Below are 23,971 nucleotides of genomic sequence, written 5' to 3' on the forward strand. Positions count from 1 at the left end.
TGTGATTTACCTGGACGACATCCTGATTTACTCCCCGTCGCGTGAAGCGCATCATCAGCATCTCCGTCAGGTCCTGCACCGCCTCCGGAAACATCGGCTGTTTGCCAAGTTGGAGAAGTGCCAGTTCTACCAGGTGACCATTGATTTCTTGGGTCACCGCATTTCTCCTGAGGGCATCGCCATGGAACCGAGTAAAGTTGAGTCGTTGCAGAGTTGGCAACCCCCGCGTCGCGTGAAGGATATTCAGCGACTTCTTGGATTTGCCAACTACTATCGGACATTCATCCCTGGCTTTGCTGCCTTGACAGCCCCCCTCACCCGGCTCCTGCAGAAGAAGACTCGGTTCCAGTGGAACGCCCCCGAACAACAGGCGTTCCAAGCTTTGAAGGACGCCTTCATGAAGGAGCCCATCTTGAAGCATCCTGACCCGCAACGGCCGTTTGTCGTGGAGGCGGACGCCTCCGACATTGCCATTGGGGCCGTGTTACTCCAGGCAGCGACGCCCAACGGTACCCTTTTCCCTTGCGCGTATCACTCACGGAAATTGAATCCCTCGGAGCGCAACTATACCATCTGGGAGAAGGAGCTGCTGGCCATCAAGGCGGCGTTCGAGGCTTGGAGGCATCATCTGGAGGGGGCGCGGCATCAAATCGAGGTCCGGACGGACCACAAGAATCTGGAAAGCCTGCAGACCGCTCGGAATTTGAACCAACGCCAGATCCGGTGGTCCCTCTTCTTTGCGAGGTTTGACTTCCGGGTGCGGTACATACCAAGCGGGCACAACCAGAGAGCGGATGCTCTGTCCAGGAAGCCCGAGTACACCCGAGTGGAAGACAAGCTTCCGCCCAGGACCGTGATCCCCGTCGAGTCTTTTGCTGCGGTGCGGGAGCCGGTGGATATACGGGCTCGGATCCGGGAGGCGCAGCAGCAGGAGGCGTGGGTGGCTCAGCGGAAGGAAGAGGTGGGGCCAGATTCGCCTTGGTCGGTCACGGATGGACTCCTGTATTATCGTGACCGGCTCTATGTTCCAGGAGGGCCACTCAGGGGACTCGTCCTCAGCCAATGTCATGATAACCCGGCTGCGGGGCATTTTGGCCTGTTCAAGACTCTGAACCTGGTCTCCCGTACATTCTGGTGGCCCCGAGTCCGACACGATGTCCAGTCTTATGTCACCTCCTGCGTCCCATGCAGGCAGGCCAAGTCAGCGACAGGGGCCCCGCCTGGTTTACTGCAGCCTTTGCCAACGCCCAAGAGACCCTGGGGGGCTGTGTCCATGGACTTTCTGACGGATCTACCCCCATCCTCCGGCTTCACGACAGTGTTTGTGGTGGTGGACATGTTGACCAAGATGGCGCACTTCATCCCCTGTCGCGGCTTACCGTCAGCTCGCGCCACTAGTCGCATGTTCATCCAACAGGTGTTCCGGCTGCACGGCCTTCCCGATAGAGTCGTCTCCGATAGGGGGGCCCAGTTTACAGCCCGCTTCTGGCAGGAGTTGATGCGGGCGTTGGACATTAAGGTTTGCCTCTCGTCCGCGCATCATCCTCAGACCGACGGGGGTACCGAGAAGGTCATCGGCATCTTAGAGCAGTATCTGCGCTGCTATGTTAACCTGCAGCAGGACAATTGGGTGGACTATTTGGCCATAGCTGAGTTTGCCTTTAACAACTCGCAGCACACCTCCACGCAGATGACACCGTTCTTGGCCAATGTGGGTTATCACCCTCGGTTTTTCCCCCTTTCTCCCGTGGACTCACCGGAGCCGGCAGCGAACGAATTCATGGCGGAGTTACAGGCGATCCATCGGTTGGTGCGACGGCAGCTGGAGAAGGCCAAGGCCGACTACAAGAGGTTCGCCGATCGGTCGAGAAGGGATACGCCTCCATTATCGGTGGGGGATCGGGTCTGGCTGTCCACCAGGAACCTACCATCCACTCGGCCGGCGAGGAAGCTGGACCACCGTTACCTTGGACCGTTCCCAGTCGAGGCCGTCATCAACCCGGTCGCCTATCGTTTAACTCTGCCACGTTCCCTGCGCGTGCACCCCGTCTTCCATCGGTCCTTGTTGGTCCCCGAACAACCGGCTTGTCCACTTCGCCAAGCGGAACCTCCCCCATCAGGACCTCGTGATGGCGACAGCACCCCCGAGTACGAGGTCGCCAGCATCAGGGATTCCCGCTGGCTGAAAGGTCGCTTCCAGTACCTGATCGAGTGGAAAGGGTACGGGCCGGAGGACTTCACATGGGAAGACGCGACCGCCGTTCATGCCCCTGCGTTGGTGACTGCTTTTCACGAACAGTTCCCATCCCGACCGCATCCGGATCGGCAGACCCGGGGGAAGGGCCCTGCGGTGCGGGATAGTGTTGTGACTCAGGGCCAGCCTGTGGGTCCGACAGCCGGGTCCGATGTATCGGAGGACTCAGATGTGGGGGAGGAGGGAAACGAACCGGCTGATGATGATTTGGAGGCTTTGCAGAGTCCTCAGCCGGGGACCTCTTCTCAGCTGTGTGAGCCCGAGAGTGCGGAGGATGATGACCCACAGCTGGCCCTGTTCAAGGACGCCCGACGCAGGAGGCAGACGAGCAGGGACAAACAAAGAAAGGCTATGGGACTCCTCGGGAGGAGGCACAGGGAGACCACGCCCTGAGCTCTCTATAAAAGAAGTGTTTGGGGAGGGGCTGGTTGCTGAAAGCAACTTTTCCGCTTGAGAAGACAAGCTCTTGTGTTTTTGTTAACTGCGTAATTAAATCTTGGCAGAAGCCTTTTAGCCTTGGACGCTTTCCAGACTCTTCTTTTGATTAGGGGTGCGAGAAGAGGGCTGGTTCAGAACAGAAAGTGGCCTCCTTAATTCCTTACAGCTTTGACGTTGCTGTCTTATGAGTTCCAAAGCTATGTACTCATGTATATTATTGCTTAGATTCAACTTCTTGTATATATTCTTTGCCTCAAAAAAGCTTGGTTGAGGGTCTAATGAGGAGAAATACAACACGTATATTCTAGCAAAGTGGTGGAACAACTAAATTTCTCTTTCAAATGCAAAATAAACATTAATGTGATTCCACAGATATTTGTATGGAAAGTCTTCACTTAGTGACCAGAATTGGGACTGGCAATGCAGCAATTGCTAAATGAAATATCTCATCACCTCATGGACTTATAATCTCACTTCTGTTTCAGTCATTAAGTGAAACATCACACAATCATGACTTATGATTTTATTTCCATCTTCTCTATTAATTCTATTTTAATGTTAATTAAAGCAGAATTAATTAAGCAAAATCATCTTGTGGTACTCAGGAAGCATGTCTTCTCAGTGATGGCTCCTATCCTTTGGAGTGATATTGCACTGAATATCTGTTTTCTTCCCACCTTACTAATTTTTCACAAATAGTTAAAAACCCAGTGTTTTTGAGTTTAAATGATGGTTGAACCCCTTTGGGCTTTCTGGTGTCCTTTAGGGTTATGGGGTCAATTTGGGGGTTTATTGTATTCCCTTTTCATTTATATAAGTTGTTTTCTATTAAGTTCTTTTTTAATGCACCTCGAGTCATTGTAGAATGAAGCAGCCTTTAAACAGAGACATTAAATATTAAATACATGAATGCATATAAAGTGAGACACACTGAACCAGTTGAAAAAGGAATTGTGGGATAGAGTGTCATTTTTAACCAAATGTATTGATAAATACGCTCATAAATTTTAAAAGCCTTATTCTTAAGCACTACATTACTCAAACATGATTGCTTCTTTGTCTTCTGAACTATGTACAGTAAAAGTATTTTCCCCAACTTTTCTATAGATGAATTTCTAAAGTGTGTGATTATCATGACAAAGAGATAGAATGCATAGTGTTTCTATTAACTCTTTGTTATATTGCGCATGTTAGACTCACCCAAGCTCATTCCTTGCCTGAAGGTCATACACCAGCTTGAGAGCTATCTCATATGACCCATTTGTTTATAATTTTAAAAAGGCCTTTCCCTTTCCATTTTGAGGAACAGACATTAAGGGCTATTATGTCATTGTAATAATAGTACTGATGGTATGAAAGTGGCCACAAAAGCCACTAGTAGAATTGCACAACAGAACAGTAAATGTGTAAATGAGGGCAAAAGGGGTTTTGGCAAGAAAATGTTTTAAGAGGTTTTGGTGGGAAGAACTCTTGGCATGTTTCTAGACCTTTGATATAAATTGTAATGCTGGCACAAATCACATAACAACGTATTTTTGTCACATAAAACAAACTCTTGGACAGAAATGATTAAGCATATAATAGGTATTTTTTATAAAACAAATTTACATAAAGAGAAACCTGTATTTAGGTTACATATTGTCGTAATATGTAACACCTTTGCTCCGCGAGCTGCATTGGCTACCTGTTGTCTTCCGGGTGAGGTTCAAGGTTTTGGTAATGGTTTTCAAGGCCCTACATGGCATGGGTCCGGAGTACCTCGGGGATCACCTGCTGCCGGCGTCAACTTCCCTCCGCCCTGTGCGTTCCCACAGAGAGGGCCTCCTCAGGGTGCCACCGGTCAGAGAATGTTGGCTGGTGGCCCCCAGGGGGAGGGCCTTCTCTGTGGGTGCCCCAGCTTTATGGAATCAGCTGCCGGTTGAGCTCCGGATGGCACCTGACCTTCGCTCCTTCCGACGCGGTCTGAAGACCTACCTATTTGAACAAGCCGGCCTGGCCTGATGGGGGATGTGCTGGGGTTTTTATTGGGGATTTTTATATTATTCTACTGTTTTTAGCTCGGGCTCTTATTTAATTCTTTTTTTAATTTTTGTATTCTGTATTTTTTATGTGCCCTGTTCACCGCCCTGAGTCCTTCGGGAGAAGGACGGTATACAAATATAATAATAATAATAATAAATAATAATAATAATAATAATAATAATAATAATAATAATAATAATATATGGTTAATATAAACATAAGTTATTACCATGTTTCTTTCTACAATATTTATGAGACATATTCATATCTTTCTTCATTGTAGAAACAGTATAATAACATCTATATTTGACAACAGTTACAGTGACTAATTAACCAAATAAACCAGAAATAAATTATCCCAGAATATGCAACAAACAACTGTGTAATTATGCCTTATATTGATCTGCCTACACATTTCCTTTTTAAAAAAAGACTGCTTTAATGTATTATAAGATGCAATAATATGATATGCATTATACTATTACATTTTAGCATGCAATAATATAAGATGCATTACATTATTTGGGTACAGTGGTAATATAGTAGTAACTAAATGCTTGGAAGAATAAACCTTCAGATTGGATCATGCAGTGTTAACAATGAAGTCCTAGCAGTAAAGGAGAATATTAGTAGTAGCTCAGGATTGAAATGAAGGGTCTTTGCTGCTCTCTGAACTTGGTTGTTTTCTTGCAAATGTTTCATCACCCAAACTAGATAACATCATCAATGCTAAATGTCTATGGAGAATCTCAGTCATCCAGGTCGTGGTTGTCCCAAAGGTGCTTTTTCAAGAGGCAACTAGACTTTTCTTGTTTTTCTTTGAAGACGTTTTACTTCTCATCCAAGAAGCTTCTTCAGCTCTGAATAGATGGTGGGGGTGGGTGGGGGTGGAAGGATGGTGGAAGGATTTACATTGCTTGCAGACAGCTGGTCATTTGCATTATTTTAGAGAGTCATTGAGGCCACTTGACCTCAATCAGTGTCCTCAAGGTCACCTGAGTAGTGCAAATAGGTGTGGAGCCTCCTACAAAACAATCCTTTCAGCAGTTCCAATGAGCAGTTCCATCAGTGCTAGTAAGAAGTGAGCTTGCTCTCATTTCATATTCTACCAGTAGTGGCTTGCCCTATCAGTGATGGTGGGAGTGGTTTTGGTGGGTTTTTCATTGGACTGCTTATTCTTGGCCTGTTTCACAGTTTCTTGATTGGGGTATTGTTTACTTGATTGTTAGCCTGATGTTAATCTTGGAGTTCATCTACTTTGGATAATGAAATGTCCACAAGAAAACAACCAAGCTCAGAGGGCACCAAAGAGCCCTCAGTGAAGTTCTAGATATTCCGTCTATCGGTCTGTTGGTCTGCCTTAAAAACATTAGAAACAGAGATAAGAGGCAAAGGTAGGATCATTACAGTGATAGCATTTTTTTCTGTTAATCCACCAGCCACCTCTAACAAAGAGTGCCCCCCAAAAGACCCCAGGCCAACTGGCAGAACTAGATTTTCATGCCCTTCCAGATGTCAAAAAGGGAGGGACAGATCTTATCTCAGATAGCAAGATATTCCAAAAAATGGGGACCATAGCAGAAAAAATTATTTTTCTAGATCTTGCCAAACAAAAGTAGTTTGAGACAGAAAGCCAAACCTGCCTTGTAGGTTGATCTGTTTAGTCAGTGCTTTTTTTGTAAAAGAAAAAGGTGCCGGAACTCACACATGTCATACAACCCGCCTTGCCTACCCTATAAGGTTCCATCCCAAAAAGGTGCCGGAACTCCGTTCTGAGCGTTCTATGAGAAAAAAAGCCCTGTGTTTAGTACTTGTCTTCAATGATCAGAAGTGGAATGATTTTTAGGCTCTTGGCCATATTTATATTATTGTTTTGGGTGTTCATTTTTATACAGTTTTTTAATTTAACCTCATGTTATCCCTCAGGGATACCATAAAATTAGCATAAATGGTTCAAGTTTTGCAAAGACCATGTCATCTCCCCAACATTAGACTCATTGGAAATCACACTCAGTTTATTTATTTGTATTCCCATATTTCTCAGGCACAGAGGCTGTTATTAGGTGCCGGAGGCCTGCAATTACTGCAGTTGCTCCAGTCATGACTACAGAATGTTTAACCATGGCTGAATCATGGACTAGTGGCTGTGGTAGTTTCTGTCATTGCTAGCTGGCAAAACTAGCTATTTTCTGGAGTAACCTGTCCATTTGCATTATCACTTGATTCTTACACTGGAGAAAGGCACTAGTAATTTGATTGACAGCTGTAATGGTATGTGGACATGACTGTACATAAAAAAATCATTACATCAATCCTTTAGGTCACAAAGACCTAAAGCTATCATTTATAAATAAGAACAATTGAAAATCACAATGTTTGAAAATTAATTACAAATTTTAAAAAATGAAAGTGATGAGAAGGAATTAGTTTGTTCAAATAACAGTTTACACACAGAGAAATATACAGCATGAGCTCTGGCCAAAAAAACTCTCAAGACAAGAGGAAACCAAATATATTTTTCCTTTCCTACTATCTACAGTTAACCATCTTCCTTATTAAATTACCAAGAAAGCTAATTATTTCTTTAACATTCTTCATGTCTGAATAAAAGATCTGGCCCAATTGTTTATAATGAAATACTGCAGATATATAACTATATAATTTAGAAATGCCAGAATTGTCTCTTGGATGGTGCAGTTTTTGGGGAACAGATTACTTTTATTTTTGCATTTGTAAAATATTTCTACACTACAACCTCCTTTTCTTGGATCCCTTAAACTCTCAGAGATTTCATTTTTGAATATTAGTAGCAGTTTTGCCATTTCTTTCATTGTTTTAAAAAATGCCTTCTCAAAAATAAGCAGAATGCAGCATTTCTGTGACGTTCTGCATATCATTATCTTGCATGCATGTTGTCAGGTATTTCAGAAGTTTATTGATTTTTAAACAATCTTGCTGACAAAATAAATCTTAATTGTTATCTAGTTCTAGTAATAACAGGTTAGACTCAACCATCCTGAATTTCCCCCATTCTGTATCCAGAAAATAAAATGAATTTTATTTTTTAATCAGGATTTTTATTTATTAATCAGGATTAATTTCCAACATTACTCTCTCTCTCTCTCTCTCTCTCTCTCTCTCTGTGTGTGTGTGTGTGTGTGTGTGTGTGTGTGTGTGTTAAACAGTATTTTGTACATTATGAAAAAATCATTGAAGAAATTCAAAGAATGTACTTAATGCAACCTGTAATTGACTTCTATTATTACACTGAATTTAGAGATTATAAATTCTTCAGGTATATGCACAACATCTAGTTTTCAGTTCACTATTCTTCAACAATAAAATAGTGAAGTTCAATTAAGATAAAGTTTTAAAATTATGGAATCACACTCACTGTTCCAGGATACAGAATTAATAATAATAATAATAATAACAGCAGCAGCAGCAGCAAAATCTCCAGTTCTTTCTCATCTATTCTGCTGATTCCTGGACGTGGTAGTACCTGGAGACAGCAGAATAGACGAGAAAGAACTGGAAAAGATAACAAAATACAAAGACCTACAAATAGAAATAGAAAGACTGTGGCAAAGGCAAGCAGGGGTAGTACAAATAGTAATAGGCGCCTTGGGTGCAATCCCAAAACAACTGGAGCACCACTAGAACACCATTGGCATTGACAAATTCGCCATTAGTCAATTGCAAAAGGCGGCCATGCTAGGAACTGCTTCCATCCTGCGATGATATCTATAATACCATCAAACATCCACATCTGCCTATCCCAGGTCCTTGGTAAGGACTCAATAGGTAGACAAAAATGCCAAATCCAATCTGAACATCTAGCTGACTGTGCAATGATGATGATGATGATGATGATGATGATGATGATTAATAATAATAATAATAATAATAATAATAATAATAATAATAATAGTATTGTGGCAAAGGCAAGCAAGGGTAGTACCAATAGTAATAGGTGCCTTCGGTGCAATCCCAAAACAACTGGAGCACTATTTGAACACCATTGGCATTGATAAATTTGCCATTAGTCAATTACAAAAGGTGGCCTTACTAGGAACTGCTTCCATCCCGCGACGATATCTATAATACCGTCAAACATCCACATCTGCCTATCCCAGGTCCTTGGTAAGGACTTGATAGGTAGACAAAAATGCCAAATCCAGTCTGAACATCTGGCTGACTGTGATAATAATAATAATAATAATAATAATAATAATAATAATAATAATAATAATAATAATACATAGGTTTATATGCTGATGACCATGCCCACATGATCATTCTAAGGATGACTAAATAAAATTCATAGTTTCCAAAGATATCCATAGCAGTATTATAGATTTAGCTCTAACCTGCATCATGAAAATTATTAAAATCTGTCTAAATTTAATTATCTACCAAAATGTCCTATCTCAATTTTCCTATTCATTCCTTCTGTATCTTACTTCCTACAACAATTCTACCCATATATAGTCATCATGTAATATAACACATAAAATACCATATCTATATTAACATTCTTCAGCTACTGATAGGGGAAAATCTCTAGGTTAGAACTATTTACAATTTTAGAAAGAATTATAAGTTTTCATACAAATAAATGAACATTGTCAATAACTATTTTTAATCTGGACTTTCCTTTCATATGAAATAGAAGAAACAGAAAGACAGTATGTTTTAAGCACATAATTTGCATGTCATGTTTATTTTTCTGTGAAATATCAAAAAATCAGATTTGTAATTTTAGTGCTGCAAGGAAGTGACCAACCAACAGCAAGGATGATGGACAACTACTGCAGCAATGGGCATGCCATTAAATGACCTGAAGGACTAGGTTAAAGAAAATCTATGTGATCAGTAAAAGTCAACATTCACTTGATAGCACATAATGCAACATTTGACTGACTGATTAACTATATCCAGAAAATCCTGCATTTCAATTAATATAATGAAAGAAATTAATTGAGGTCAGAAATACACTCCAGTATAAATATAAGACAGTCTGAATAAGCTGGTAAAATTTGCTGTTTTTCTAACTTCATTAATATAATCAAGGAAAATAAAGCATTCGTTTCTTACTTGCAGTACCATCACTAATCTCTTCAAGTCCAGTAGTTATACCAGCATCAATGGAACTCATTATTTTATCAATCTGCAAGAAAAAAATAAGGATTTTTAAACACGTATTTTAAATTAACATGTAAATATATACAATAAGAACCGTAGAGGCGAAATAGTTACTTTTGTTATTTAAATGTTACTATAAAGTTGAGAATAGTATGCACATATCACAAATAACACAAAATGAACAGCTAAAGCTGAACTATTATTAACATGAATTTCAAAGGTATTCAGATTATCATAATATAGAACCCACAGTGTTGGAAACATTTCATTAAATATGTATTTAAATGACCACCTAAAAAGGTCTTCAGTGGGTGCTATTATATAACAAGGAAGGAAGGAAGGAAGGAAGGAAGGAAGGAAGGAAGGAAAAATGATGTATGATCTTTGAATATTTGATCTTATCAAATGCAAGCACACTATGAATGATTTATACTTGTATTTCACCAATTACCCTACCTTTTCTTTTTCTTAGGAAAATACCAAGTATAAGCTATGCATATTTTGTAAAATTGTTAGGTATTTGTTCTACATCACAGGTATCAAACTCGTGACGTCACATGATGTGTTGAGACATATTGTGACTTTTTTCCCATTGCTGGCAATGGGGTGGGCGCAGTTTTGGCATGACACATCCGGCCGGCAGTTTGACACCCCTGTCACATGCATCTTTGTTCTACATGCACTGTGCACAGATTTTTCATGGAGAAAAACATTATTACAGGAAGATTTGGCACACTTTTGCAGAAAAAACAGAATAGAAGGTTAATTATTTATTTTTCTCAATTTAGGGTATATACAGAAGATTGTTTATTGACTTTTCCTGAGTGTACTGCATCACAACTAGTGTCTGAAGCACCTTAGTTTCGCAAATTTCAGTTGATGTCTTTTTCAGAATGTTTAGCAAGTTCAAATGTTTTGACAATTTATCTGGAACATTACTAAGTGAAATAAAAAGGTATTTCTTTAAGTGAGATACTGCCATTTGAAGTTTGATTTGCATATAAGCATTTCAGATGAAAAAGAAGTCAAGATACTGACAAGTATCCTAAAACTACTCTACCGATATTAATAGTTGGTGGGACCTGGCATCTGTATATTGCAAGGTAGTCTCTAGTTTAAAGATCCTAGCCTGTATTGAATAACATGAGCATCCTTAGGATACAACTCAGTTTTGGTTCCACGTGTGGCATACTGACCAAAATATATCCAAACTGACCACAATCAGGGAAAGTTACATGTGATATGTGTACAACTAAGGCTACTAATTTAGTTTATTCTTTGTCTTACTAAAATGCCTTACTTGAATGTTTTGATGAACTAAAACTATGATAGTTAATATAGATCAAGATGTTTCGCCCCATCTGATAACAATCATGGCATAGGAAGTAAATATTACTCTTTTTGAAGAGATTTGATCTTTTAAATCTAAACAGGTAGTCCTCAAAAGCCTGATATTACGGGTCACAAGTTGTGATGGCTGTTAAGTGAAGCACCATGTGATCACCTGGCTTAATGACCTCCCCATCTCTTCTCTCCCCAGTATGATCATTAAAGCTAGAAGCAGAAGGCTAGAAGTTGTGGGGAGGTGGTAGGGAAATGAAACTGGGAGAAAGCTCTTTACCACTTTCATTTCTCCTGGCAGTTCATGCCTTGCCCTGCCTGGGCTATAAAGAAAGGCATTGCAGAACAAGAGCAAGCTGCTCTGTCCCTCGGCATTCTGAGGCCATGTGGCTACTAGTATTGCTAGATAGTGTCCCTAGACAGTTCAAAAAATTGCAACTTCCTGCTGATTTCCCTTGTGAAGAAGCTGGCAGGAAATTGCAAGTCCCAGACTGGCAGGTAGGTAAGTGGCTGCTGTTGGGTGAGTAAAGGAATGAGGGATTGTGTGGCAAGGCTTGAGGATGATGTGGGAGGATATTGTGGGAGGCACGACAAGGGTTGAAATGCAATTCTATTATTTTATTCACTCTTCTTCCTCCAAGAATACTTACTTCTTCCCATTCTGAAGTAAATGATGGTGTTCTTTCAGAATTTCTTCTAGAGGTTTCTTGGATAGCTGAAGAGTCATTCCAATTCTGTCTTGCTTTGTGATCATTAGATGGATAAGAAATAAGATCTGAGTCTGATTTAGAAATGTATTTGGATAAATGAATGTCAAGAAGTGTCTTTGGCAAAGATCGTATTCGTCCAAGTGTACAAGCACGTTCTACAATTCCTGCAGCATTAACTACCCACTGATCTCCAGTTCTTGTGATACCAGCCAATGTGTTAGCTTCACCTATAATGTTTTTAGAAGGAAATATAGTTCTATTCAAAATTGGTGGTTTTTTCTTTTTAACCAGAAGACCAGTGCTATTTTCTTGCAAAGATTGCTGTGGATTCAAAATACTGAGGTTCAAACTGATTTTCTGATTCAAGTCATCCTTTGGACAAGTTTTTCTGTAGAGCTGAAGTGGATTTTCTGGTGGGTCACAAGCAGGTGATGATCCATGTAGAAGGCCAGCAAACTGCTCGAAAGGGTATGCTTCTAGATGATCACTGTCAATGGATGTTTGCTGGGTTTCTGTAAAATATAATGTTCCTTACGGTTTATTATTTTAAACAGAAATCTTTCTCTCCTTTAGCAGTAATGCGTTGTTGCTTGCAAAATTAGGGAAAAAATCTGATAGTAGTGTTAAAGAAAATCAGTTTGCTTTTTAATTATGTTCAGCTAGTTCACTGGAATTAATAAATCATAACAAAAAGAAAAAGAATATACTTTTCTACATTTCTTGAATTAGCCCCTTATTTTGAGAATCTTAGTCTTATTAAATTTCTATGAAGTTGATACAAAAGAGAATCATATAATTCGGTGTGTCATAATCTTTTAAATTTTAAATTCTCTTTATCTACTGTGCAAGATATATATGTAAGCACTGAAAAATCCAATAATCTACAATGGTGGCAAACAGCTGCTCCCCCCACCCCATGAAGTAAAATGAAGACTGTGACTTCTTACATGTTACAGTTTTTCTTAATTATCCTTGCTTTTCTACATCTGCATGTGTCATGTATGTAGTATTAATAGTACAGGTAAGTGGATTTATCAATTGAAATAACATGCCTGTGTCTAGACTGTCTAGAATTGAAGTGTTTCAATATACTGAATATTTCTTTTGCTTTCATGTTTGTTCAGGTACAGGACTTAATACATAATTGCTTTGAATTATCTTTTCCTTGGTGTTCATTCAAGATAAACTATAGATAGAACTAAGAAAATAATTTAAGCTCCACTTGGAAGTATATGTGCTTCAACCTGTTAATTAAAGATTATAATTGCAATAGTAAAGGAAGGAAAGAAGAATAGAAAGAAAGAGTATATACTGCAAAGGAAAATAAAAAAATTAAGAGAACAGAAAGAAAGAAAATAAAGAAAAGTACCTATATAATAAAGAAAAAGAAAATAAATATAAAGAAGTATAAAGTATAAAGATAAAGAAGAAATATAAAGAAGTGATTTTCAACTTCCATCACAATAAGTATAAACAATTTCAGTAACTTTTTACCATCTTTTAATTTATATCCAATTATCTCTTCATCCTATGTCCCATCTCTTATATATAAACAAACCCATAAAGCATCATCATCTCAGTTCTCGAATCAGCAAAAGTCCATTAAGGGTTGCATGAAATAATAACATATCTAATTGATATGTTATTAAATAACAAATCAAATAAATCAACTTTATATTACTTCCTTTTGCTTCTAACAATCATAATCTTTAGCCTATTCAAGTATTGTCATAAAATTTTATTGCTTTTTATTTCTTTTTTTACCCCTTCTCACAAGATTCATCCAAGCTTTAACAAACCTCTTTTGTAAATCCAATAAAAATATTAGCCAGGTCATTCTCTTTGTTTATTATTTGTAATTCTCTCACTTTTTAAAGCATGAAACATTTTCTATTGTTACTGTGTCCAATAAAAACATGTTCTTGTCATTCTGATAAAGCCTATCATTTGTAAACCCATTTCCAGTGTCAACTCTGTCTTGTCAGATAAAACCTGTTCCTCTTCTTTTCTTCTAAAACATCTTTTGGATATAGTCTATCCTTAGAAGCAAACATCGCTATTGACATTGCATTGTTGATATTAACTTCTGAATCTGTTTTTCAGAAGTATTCTTTAGTATTTCCACATAATATTTTGCATTATTCTGTATCCATTAATCTGATTTATATATTCTTCTCCTTCAAGTGAAGTCTTTAGTTCCCTTAAGTATCCAGTTTTTATCTTTTTTTATGTCTTAGAAAAAAATAAAACAAGTTCACTGACCCACAGGACGGGGTCTTTATAATTAATTAGAGATCTTATTTCAAATTTATCTGCACCCTTAGTCCAGGTAAAATCTTCTTTAAAAAAAAGGTTTTATGATTGTAGTTTTTTTTTTTGTTTCATTAAGGACTTAACACATACTCACTCACTGTTTTCAAACTTGTCAATAGGTTTTGCTTCTAATAGCTGAAAAGTAGTTAATAAACAACTCTGATTCTGATAAAAAAGGAAGTGTGTGAACCCAGTATCCTTTTAAAGATGCTGACTGTTGTATAGCTGGTTCTTTGCAGGCATTGAGTGAGATGGAAGGTTCAAAACAGTAATATGCTTTATTGTAGTTAAACAGAACAGAACTGAAACAGTGGCTGCTGCATAGCTATTTATACGGTTGGGCTCTAGGCAGCGACCAATAGATTTGAAGAAGGCCAATCTACCAATGATAGCCCTGGAGACAAGTCTGGCTTAGTCAGTAACCGTTACACATATACCACCATTGAGCAACTGTTAATGCAGCATTTAAACAGACATGTGAATCAGTACAAGCAAAACCCCCAATACATTACACACACCCCTAGATTGTACACATATTATTTACTAACATAATTGTGAAGATATTTCGGTGGTCAATGAGACTGTTCAGAACACCTGGGGGTTCCAGGGAGCTCCCGGTCTACCTTCTTGCCTGCCGGGCTGAGTAAACTGGGACTCTTGGGTTCGATCAAGTCAAAGTGACTTGAGTTCCTTTGACTGGCCGTTCCTGGCCGGCCCAAATCAAAGTCTGGTTGGGTAGTGGGGTCAGCAGGGCTGCTGCACAGTTCGGTGTCCTTCCCCATGTGGGGACACAATTTGAATTTCCGGATTGGTTCCATCTATGGCCATGTCCCCATTGTAATGTCTGGAATAGTTCTCAGAGCGTGTAAACTTCTCTGTTAGACTGCTGGCTGGTGGCTCTTGTTGCGGATCCTCTGAGGAGTCCTTGGTTAGTGACTGTTCAGCAAACCGCCATCATAGCTGATCAATATGTCGGTGTCAAGCCCCGCCGGTCCGCCGCCCGCTCGGGCCTCGACACTGCCACCGGCAAGTCCCGAAACCTGCTGTGCTGGGCGTGGCTCCGCCCGAACACCACGGAGCGCGCCGCGGCTCCGCCGAACAGCTGGCCGGCGCCCAGCTGATCGGCGCGCTCCCTCCGGATCGGCGGCAGTCCCCCTCCAGAGCCTCGGAACCTACCGGACTGGGCGGGGCGTCGCCCGAGCGCCGTGAGGCGCGCCAAGGCTCCGCCGGCAAGCTGGACGCCGATGGGATGGGCGTGGCGTCACCCAAACACCACGGAGCGCGCCGCGGAGCCGCCGAACAGCCGGCCGGCGCCCGGTTGATCAACGCACCCCCTCCGGACCGTCAGCTTCGTCGGGTCCCGGGCGTTCGGTCGATGGGCGTGGCCTCGCCCGACTCCCGCAGGATGCGTCGCAGCCCCGCCGCACAGCTGGCCGGTGCCCAGCTGATCGGCGCATCCGTCTCACCTCGGCGGCAAGACTCTGGCTCGCAGGGGGTGTCCGGGCAGGAACAGACTGGGGGCAACGCGGGACCGAACGGACCGGCAGGGCCGCCCCAACAAAACGTGGAGGGGGGTGTGGCTATGCCCATGTTGCCACTCTCTTTCCCTGAGCGTCTGGAAGGACTGGGAGGGGAGCTCGCAGCCGCAATGCCGGCACGGACTGGGGCGCACGAGGGAGGCTTGCCGGGAAGGGGGCTTGGCGGGCCGCAGCGGTGCACACGGTGGGTGGCGGCAATGCAAGGTGATGGGTGGGGCATTTATGGGGAGGTGGGCGGAGGCTGGTTTGCTTTGAAGGGGTGGGGTCAGGGCGTGGTAACCCCCCCCAAATAACTCACCCCCCCCTTCCAGGACCACCTTATAGGAGAGGGGTCCTGAAACCTTAACAATTTTAGTGGGCTCCCACAGAGCCCCATGCCCATAGTTTTGAGCCCACACCCTGTCACCCACTTGCAACTCCCGTGGTACCTTTCGGCATGTGGTGTCAACTGCTACTCAGTCTGGGTGCAACCTGTCCAGTTTTGTGATCAGTCTTCTTCTCCAGAGAAGCTCTACTGGGCTTTCGCCCATGGCTGTGCATGGTGTAGTGTGCTGGCATAGCAAGAAATCAGCCAGCCTATGGTGCCAATCCCCTGAAACAATGCGTTTTAATGACTCTTTTGTCGTATGCACCATGCGTTCTGCCTGCCTGTTTGTCAAGGGGTGAAAAGGAGCCAACGTGGCATGACTTACGAGTTTCGCCATCAGGAAGGCCTGGAATTCAGATGCTGTGAACTGGGCTCTGTTGTCAGAGACTAAGATGTCCGGCAGCCCATGTGTAGCAAAAAGTTTCCTAAGCACATGGATGGTCCTAGCAGTAGTCATAGTGGCTATGGGAATTACTTCCAACCATTTAGACTGGCTGTTGACTTCTATCAAAAACAGCTGTCCCTGAAAGGGCCCAGCGAAATCGATGTGGATTCTTGACCACAGTGTATGAGTCTCCTCCCATCAGTGTACAGGGGCCTGCGGCATCTCTGGTCTGGACTGTTGACATGTGTAACACCCATGTACTTGGACCTCAATAGCCTTAACTAACCCTGGCCACCAAAGGTAGCTCCATGCCAGGGCCTTCATCCGGACGATACCCGGATGGCCCTCATGTAGAGACTGGAGAACTCTGTGCCGTAATGAACTGGAGACAATAACCTTGCACCCCTTATGAGCTGAAAGCTCATTTCTTTGTGTGAAATAGCTCTGGAACTCTGGTCGCAGGCTATTTTCCAGCCATCTGGTGTGAACCCAGGACAGCACCCTGCTTAAGGTTTTGTCTGCTGCTGTTTTTGCAGTGACATCCCCTGCATGGAGAGGAAGTTCTGGCAAATCTTGAATTGACAAGATGCGAGCGTCTGGAGCTGGATATGGCTCCACGTGAGGCAATGGCAATCTACTAAGGCCGTCTGCATGGCCCATGTCTTTGCTGGGTTTGTGGATCAGCCTCTAGCTGTAGGCTGACAAAAAAAAATGGACCACCTTAACATTCTAGGGAAAAGTATTTGAGGCGTCTGCCTCTCTGTGGTAAATAGTCCCAGCAATGGCTTGTGGTCAGTAAAGACCATAAATTCCCTGCCATACAAGCATTCATGGCATTTTTTAACCCCGGCCACAATGGCCAAGGCCTCTGTCAATCTGAGCATAATTGCGCTCAGCCGAGGACAAGGTCCTTGAATAGTAAGCAATAGGGGACCAAGTCCCATCATCTGACAAGTGGCTTAGTGCAGCCCCAACCCTATAAGGGGATGCGTCACATGTAATACAAACTGGCAAGTTCTCATTAAAGTGTGTGAGCACTGAATTTGAGGACAGTAGTGATTTTACTCCCTTAAAACTGTTTTCCTGAACCTTGGCTGCAGTGCCCAGTTAATGGTGCACTTGTAATCAGCCCAAATCCTGATTTTCCCATTGGCCTTAAGTGGCGTTACAATAGGAGTTTCCCACTCCCCACCACCTACAGGCTGTAGTACCCCTTGCCTGACCAGCTTGTCCAGCTCTGCATCAATTTTGTGGTTTAACGCAAAAGGCACATGATGGAGCTTAACCCTAATTGGCGTTACGGAGGGATCAAGCTTAAAGGCTATTGGAGGGCCCTTGTACTCTCCCAGACTTGTATCAAAAACATCTGCAAATTCCTCTCATACTGATGCCAAGTTCACCGCTTGTGTCCGGTAAATTCCGGTTATTTGAATGCCCAGTGCATCAAACAAATCAAACCGAATGAGGCTTGTTCTCTGGCCCTCTACCACAATGACATCTAGGGCCCCCAAAAACTCCTTGAATTTTACGGCCAAAGTGGCCTCGCCCTTAAAGGCTACTTGGGAATTCTGAAAGTCCATTAAAATAATATCAGACGGCCAAAGTTTTGCCCATCTCTTGCTGCGGCTGCAAACGAACCTGAAGGTCTCAAGGGAAATAATGGATACAGCTGAACCGATGTCCAGTTCCATTATGCAAGGAACGCCTTGCAGCTTGACTTGTAGTCAAAGTTTTTGTTTGAGGGGACAGTGAGCTCCTGTGCGGCAGACACTCCTGCGGCTGGAGCAGAACCCTACTCTATGTTGCCCCAGGGCCCCAGTACCTCTTCTGAATGACTCGTCTGGTTGGCGGTCCTTCTAGTGACCTCTATAGATGGCTGCAATGTGGCCAGATTTCCCACAGGCCCGACACGTGGCTGTCCTGAATCTGCAGTCCACTCGTTGATGGCAGCCTGCACAGCCCAAATATCGAAGGAAGGGAACTGCTTTGCAAGGGGGCCTCGGTTCCTTGTCTTGGTGTCGTTGAATCTTGTTGACTTCTTGGCCAGAGTCGATGTCTTCCCACTGCTCGGCATCCTCATGATGGATGGTTTCTGCATGTGCTGTGCTTTTGGCGGGCTGCAACGTCTTCATGGCCCCGCCAGCGGCTTCGTCCGCCATGACCTCTTTCAAAGCTTATTGGAGCGAGAAAGATGGTCTCAAAGTCTTTCTTCCAAGTTTGTGAACTCACAAAGATGAGGTGCTTGTCTTAATGCCACGATGAACTCCGAGGCTGTCTTGCCAGGTTTTTGTTCTTGCTGTTTGAAAGCATGCCTCCATGCTTTCACCGACAGCTTCGGTTGAAAATGGTCACCAAGCCATTTCTTCAGGTCCATGTAAGTAACAGACTCCAGCTGTGCTGGTGCGACTATGTTCTCAGCGATGTCAAACACGGCAGGGCTGCACACACAGAGAAGTGTTGCAGCCTTCAGACCATCTTCAGCGACTTGATTTGCCCGTAGGTAGTTCTCCACCCTGGATATGTAGGACAACCATCTGTCCAGGTGCATGACGTTGAATTCTTCGAGCTTTCTGACCTTCGCCATGGTGAGAAGTCTTCACAGCTCATGTCTCGGGTTTCCTCGTGCTGCTGGCTTCTTCATAGGCCCTGGGACTGATCCTCAGGGCGGGGTGGTCTCCAGCGTGGCTTGCTAGGTAGACCGAGGGGGGGGGAAATGCAGTTCCCTACCACGCTCTGTGCTGGTCTCACCCCCCAGTGACTTCAGGCTCTTACAAAGAAGCAGCAGATCCCACCTTCATCACTAGTGTTGTGTAGCTGGTTCTTTGTAGGCATTGAGCGAGATGGAAGGTTTAAAACAGTAACATGCTTTATTGTAGTCAAACAGAGCAGAACTGAAACAGTGGCTGCTGCGTAGCTATTTATACGGTTGGCCTCTAGGCAGCGACCAATAGATTCGAAGAAGGCCATTCCCACCCCAAATCTACGAATGATAGCCATGGAGACAACAAGTCTGGCTTAGTCAGTAACCATTACACATACACACCATTAAGCAACCGTTAATGCAGCATTTAAACAGACACGTGAATCAGTACAAGCAAAACCCCCAATACATTACAGTGACCATGGTGTGAGCAAGACCACTTATCTCCCAGTGTTCCAAATCCACCAGCAACCACTGTCTTGCAGCCTCCTAATAAGGAATAACTGCTTCAAGCACTTATGTGCAACCCTCTTTATTTAGAGAGGTTCAAAGATCTATCTATTCATTCGTGCATTGTTCTTCAGTGCCTCTTCTTCCAGAAGATTATTAAGAACTTTGTAATGAAAATCCCTTTCACAATTCCTATGTTGGTTTTCTCATACAGACGGTTAAAAAATTATACAAAGATTTCAATCCAGGAACAATGTTCATGCAAGTTGAATTGTGCACTACACACATACGCATAATTAGTGCTTGGCATTTTGCATAAAATTGTAGTAATCTATTTTGTATCTACTTGTATAATTTCAGAATTATATAAGGCAGGACTTACATAATCTTGGGACTTCTGATATTATAATTGTTCATGGATCTATACTTTTCTCTTAACTACAAAAACATCTTTTAACAATTTATGCAGTGCCATGAAACTTACATTAAAATATGAGGATTTTAATTGATATCATACTTTTAAATCAAAGCAGAAAAGACACTGCAGATATAACTTAGCTGAACGTTTAAAAAGTTTTGAGGTGGTTCTTAGAAGTTTGTGAAACAGTTTTGTCTTATTTGGAGTTTTCCCAAAGTTTTATATTTTAGACTGATATGATTCATTCAAAGCTTAAATCATGGATTATTATTAATGGTATATTTCCTCCTTGATCAAATTTATGAACACATCAAATTTACCTTCTTTCTATAGTTTTAATGTTATTTTAGTACTTATTGCTAATATAATTAGACTTTCTGAAAATATTTATAGAACTAAGTTTTAGAAGACCCAGCAAAGTAGGACTAAGGTTTTAGATTAGTATTTGTCTTCTTCACTTATCTTATATGTGAAGGGATATTTCTCAGAATTGTAAATTTGAAATGATCACATGATTATAAAAATGAAGACAACTGAGTAACAAAGTCTACAATATACAGGGTAAAATAAAAGTGATTAATTTAACTGTGGAGTTGATTTGCATTCTTACTGGCCACCTACATATTTTCCAATAAATTACATTAAATAATTTAGCAATGCTCTCAGTACTTTATCAAGTATATCTTGTATGATTTTCACTGTGCAAATTACAAATTCATGTTGTAAAAAATGGATTCAATGTTCCAGACTTTAAAATTTATTATAAGGCATTTATCCAACCTGGCTAGAATAAAAACTGTTAATATAAGTCTCATTCAATTGTTGTGTGTTAAAGTTTAATATGTTTAATATGTTTTAGGATGGATCAACATAGCAAGTATGCTAGTTTTCAGAGGCGTGAAGCTTGCCAAAATAATTATCAAACTAGACTGAAGGGATAAATTTAAACCTGAATGGCAGCAATGTTGATGTAGGATGTCTTGTCAACATTTCAGTTAGCTTTTATTTTCAACAGAGAGGCAAGGAAGAAGACTGTTCTGCAATATGGTAAAGGATTTTGGAGTTCTTCTGTTTATAAAATAATTTCCAAAATCTTTTAGTCAAACATAGTCTATAGGTTGGGAAATATACTCCTTCAAACACTGAGTTTTGTTTTGTTTTATTCAGTTTCCAATGTACAGTATATGCTGCATCAGGCTAATATCCTTCATTCTAAATATTATATAATGGAGAACTGGGGACAGTTGAACTATATATTAAAGTAATAAAACTGCATTTTTGTTATGAGTGAAAACTGAATTAATCATACCTACTGAATAAAAATATGTGAAACAAAGCAAGAATCAAATTATTAGATGAATAATGCTTGTAAAAATTATACCATGTTATATCAGTAATAAGCACTGTGGTTGCCATAGCAAAGGATTCTAGTATGAAATAAAATCTCTTGTTTGAAATGTGTGCCATAGCTATGGTAACAAGTACATTATGACACTTGTGCTGCTAATCTACTTAAATTATCTTTATACTTAATTTAGAAAGAAATTTAGCAATACAAAACTAAAAATATTTCTAAAATATATAATGTGCAATCATTGGCACACTGGAATGTTGAACATTCAATAAGAATTAGAAAAGGAGAGCATTCAGCAAGTTACTGATGCTTTATTCAAGGTATGTTTGAAGAAAATGTTGATGCATACAAAGCAGTGAACAGGTGTTTTAATTTATAAATCACATTATTTATATGAATGAGAAATGCTAAATAAGATAAATCATAAAATAGGTATAAATATTTCATAAGACATTATTGAATTTAATGAAGGGATGGGATATATATTTTTGTAATAAATACATGAATAAACAGAACAGATTCATCATTCTCTTTAAATAACAAATTAAATTGGATGGTATTATGAAACAAAAATTGTTTAAAAAACCCACAAAAGACACATTTCTATAAACATAAAAATACCAAAGTTATTATTTATTAATAATAATAAATAATTATTTATTTTTGATACACAATGAATGCATAACTATTTATATGAGTAAATATATATGTATCATATGTAAATTTGATATATTACAAATACAAATAACTATGTATTTATGTATGTATATACGTGTATATACAGTATGTGTATTTGTGTGTGTGTAAGTGTGTGTGTGTGTGTGAGAGAGAGAGAGACTGCATATAATTCCTATTGGAATATGAACTGGAAGGCAATTTTTTTTAGTTATTATTTATTTATCTATTAAATTTATTTGCCACCCATCTCACTTCAAGGCAACTCTGGGCAGCTTGCAACATCAAAATAAAACCATAAAAATATATTGTTGTTGTTAGCTGCGAAGTCGTGTCCGACCCATCGCGAACCTATGGACAACGTTCCTCCAGGCCTTCCTGTCCTCTACCATCTTCTGGAGTCCATTTAAGCTCACACCTACTGCTTCAGTGACTCCATCCAGCCACCTCATCCTCTGTCATCCCTTTCTTCTCTTGCCCTCAACCTTTCCCAACATTAGGCTCTTCTCCAGTGAGTCCTTCCTTCTCATTAGGTGGCTAAAGTATTTGAGTTTCAGCTTCAGGATCTGGCCTTCTAAAGAGCAGTCAGGGTTGTTCTCCTCTAGGACTGACCGGTTTGATCGCCTTGCAGTCCAAGAGACTCGCAGGAGTCTTCTCCAGCACCATAGTTCAAAGGCCTCAATTCTTTGGCGCTCAGCCTTTTTTATGGTCCAACTTTCACTGCCATACATTGCAACTGGGAAGACCATAGCCTTGACTATACGCACTTTTGTTGACAGGGTGATTTGCCATGGTTTCGGTTGCTACCTGTTGTACAATGTTGCGAACCTCTGTCTATAGTTCTTCAGGCACTGTGTCTATCAAATCTAATTCCTTAAATCTATTTGTCACCTCTACTGTATATTCAACAGGGATCTGATTTAATTCATACCTGAGTGGCCTAGTGCTTTTCCCTACTTTCTTCAGTTTAAGCCTAAACTTTGCAATGAGAAGCTCATGGTCTGAGCCACAGTCAGCTCCTGGTCTTGTTTTTACTGACTGTATAGAGCTTCTCCATCTTTGGCTGCAGAGCATATAGTCAATCTGATTTCTATGTTGACTGTCTGGTGATGTCCATGTGTACAGCCGTCTCTTGGGTTGTTGGAAAAGAGTGTTTGCTATGACCATCGTATTCTCTTGACAAAATTCTATCAGCCTGTGCCCTGCTTCATTTTGTGCTCCAAGGCCAAACTTGCCTGTTATTCCGGTTATCTTTTGGCTTCCTACTTTAGCATTCCAATCCCCCATGATGATAAGGACATCATTTTTAGGTGTTAGTTCTATAAGGTGCTGTAGGGCTTCACAGAACCAGTATTTTACTGTAAAATACTACAAAATCCCATAATCAGTGATATAAAAAAATAAATACAATCTGTACTGCAAAATAAATAGTGATGTATATAATATTTCAAACTGAACAGACACAGATGTACATTTTGAATAAAAAATAAAATACAGAACACAGTTCATACAAAAAAAAGCCTTGGGACATAACTGCCCAGAGTCGCTCTGTGAGTGAGATAGGTGGTCTCTAAGCCTCATGTATAAATAAATAAAATAAAAACTTTTTCTTTTTTCCTGAACAATGAGAAGGACAAAGAAAAAAACAACTTAAGAATATATGGTTCATTGTCCTTACCCTAACTGTAACCCTAACAATCTTGTCCCAAGGTATGCAATAGTAAAAACCAGAGTGGAATGTAAGCAATAAGTTAAATATAATATTCAACTTAACAGAACTTCAGATGCAACAAATGCAACAAAGTATATTTGAGAACTGCTACAAATATGTCTCTCATTCTCACACATCTTCCCTTGCTT

The 23,971-nt window shown here is 41.0% G+C and overlaps 1 protein-coding gene across 1 annotated transcript in view; it reads right to left on the reverse strand.

The window, feature by feature from the left end:
- The window catches only part of ANKS1B (ankyrin repeat and sterile alpha motif domain containing 1B), a gene marked incomplete at its 5' end in the record, with an annotated part of 324,360 nt that overhangs the window by 213,484 nt on the left and 86,905 nt on the right, over window positions 1-23,971 (reverse strand). The window contains 2 exons of the mRNA XM_083366003.1: window positions 9,812-9,884; window positions 11,851-12,422. Coding sequence (XP_083222129.1) covers window positions 9,812-9,884; window positions 11,851-12,422 — 645 coding nt within the window. The remainder of the gene's footprint in view (window positions 1-9,811; window positions 9,885-11,850; window positions 12,423-23,971) is intronic.

The sequence above is a fragment of the Vipera ursinii genome, assembly GCF_947247035.1.
Source record: "Vipera ursinii genome assembly, chromosome: 6".
Taxonomy (NCBI): Eukaryota; Metazoa; Chordata; class Lepidosauria; order Squamata; family Viperidae; genus Vipera; species Vipera ursinii.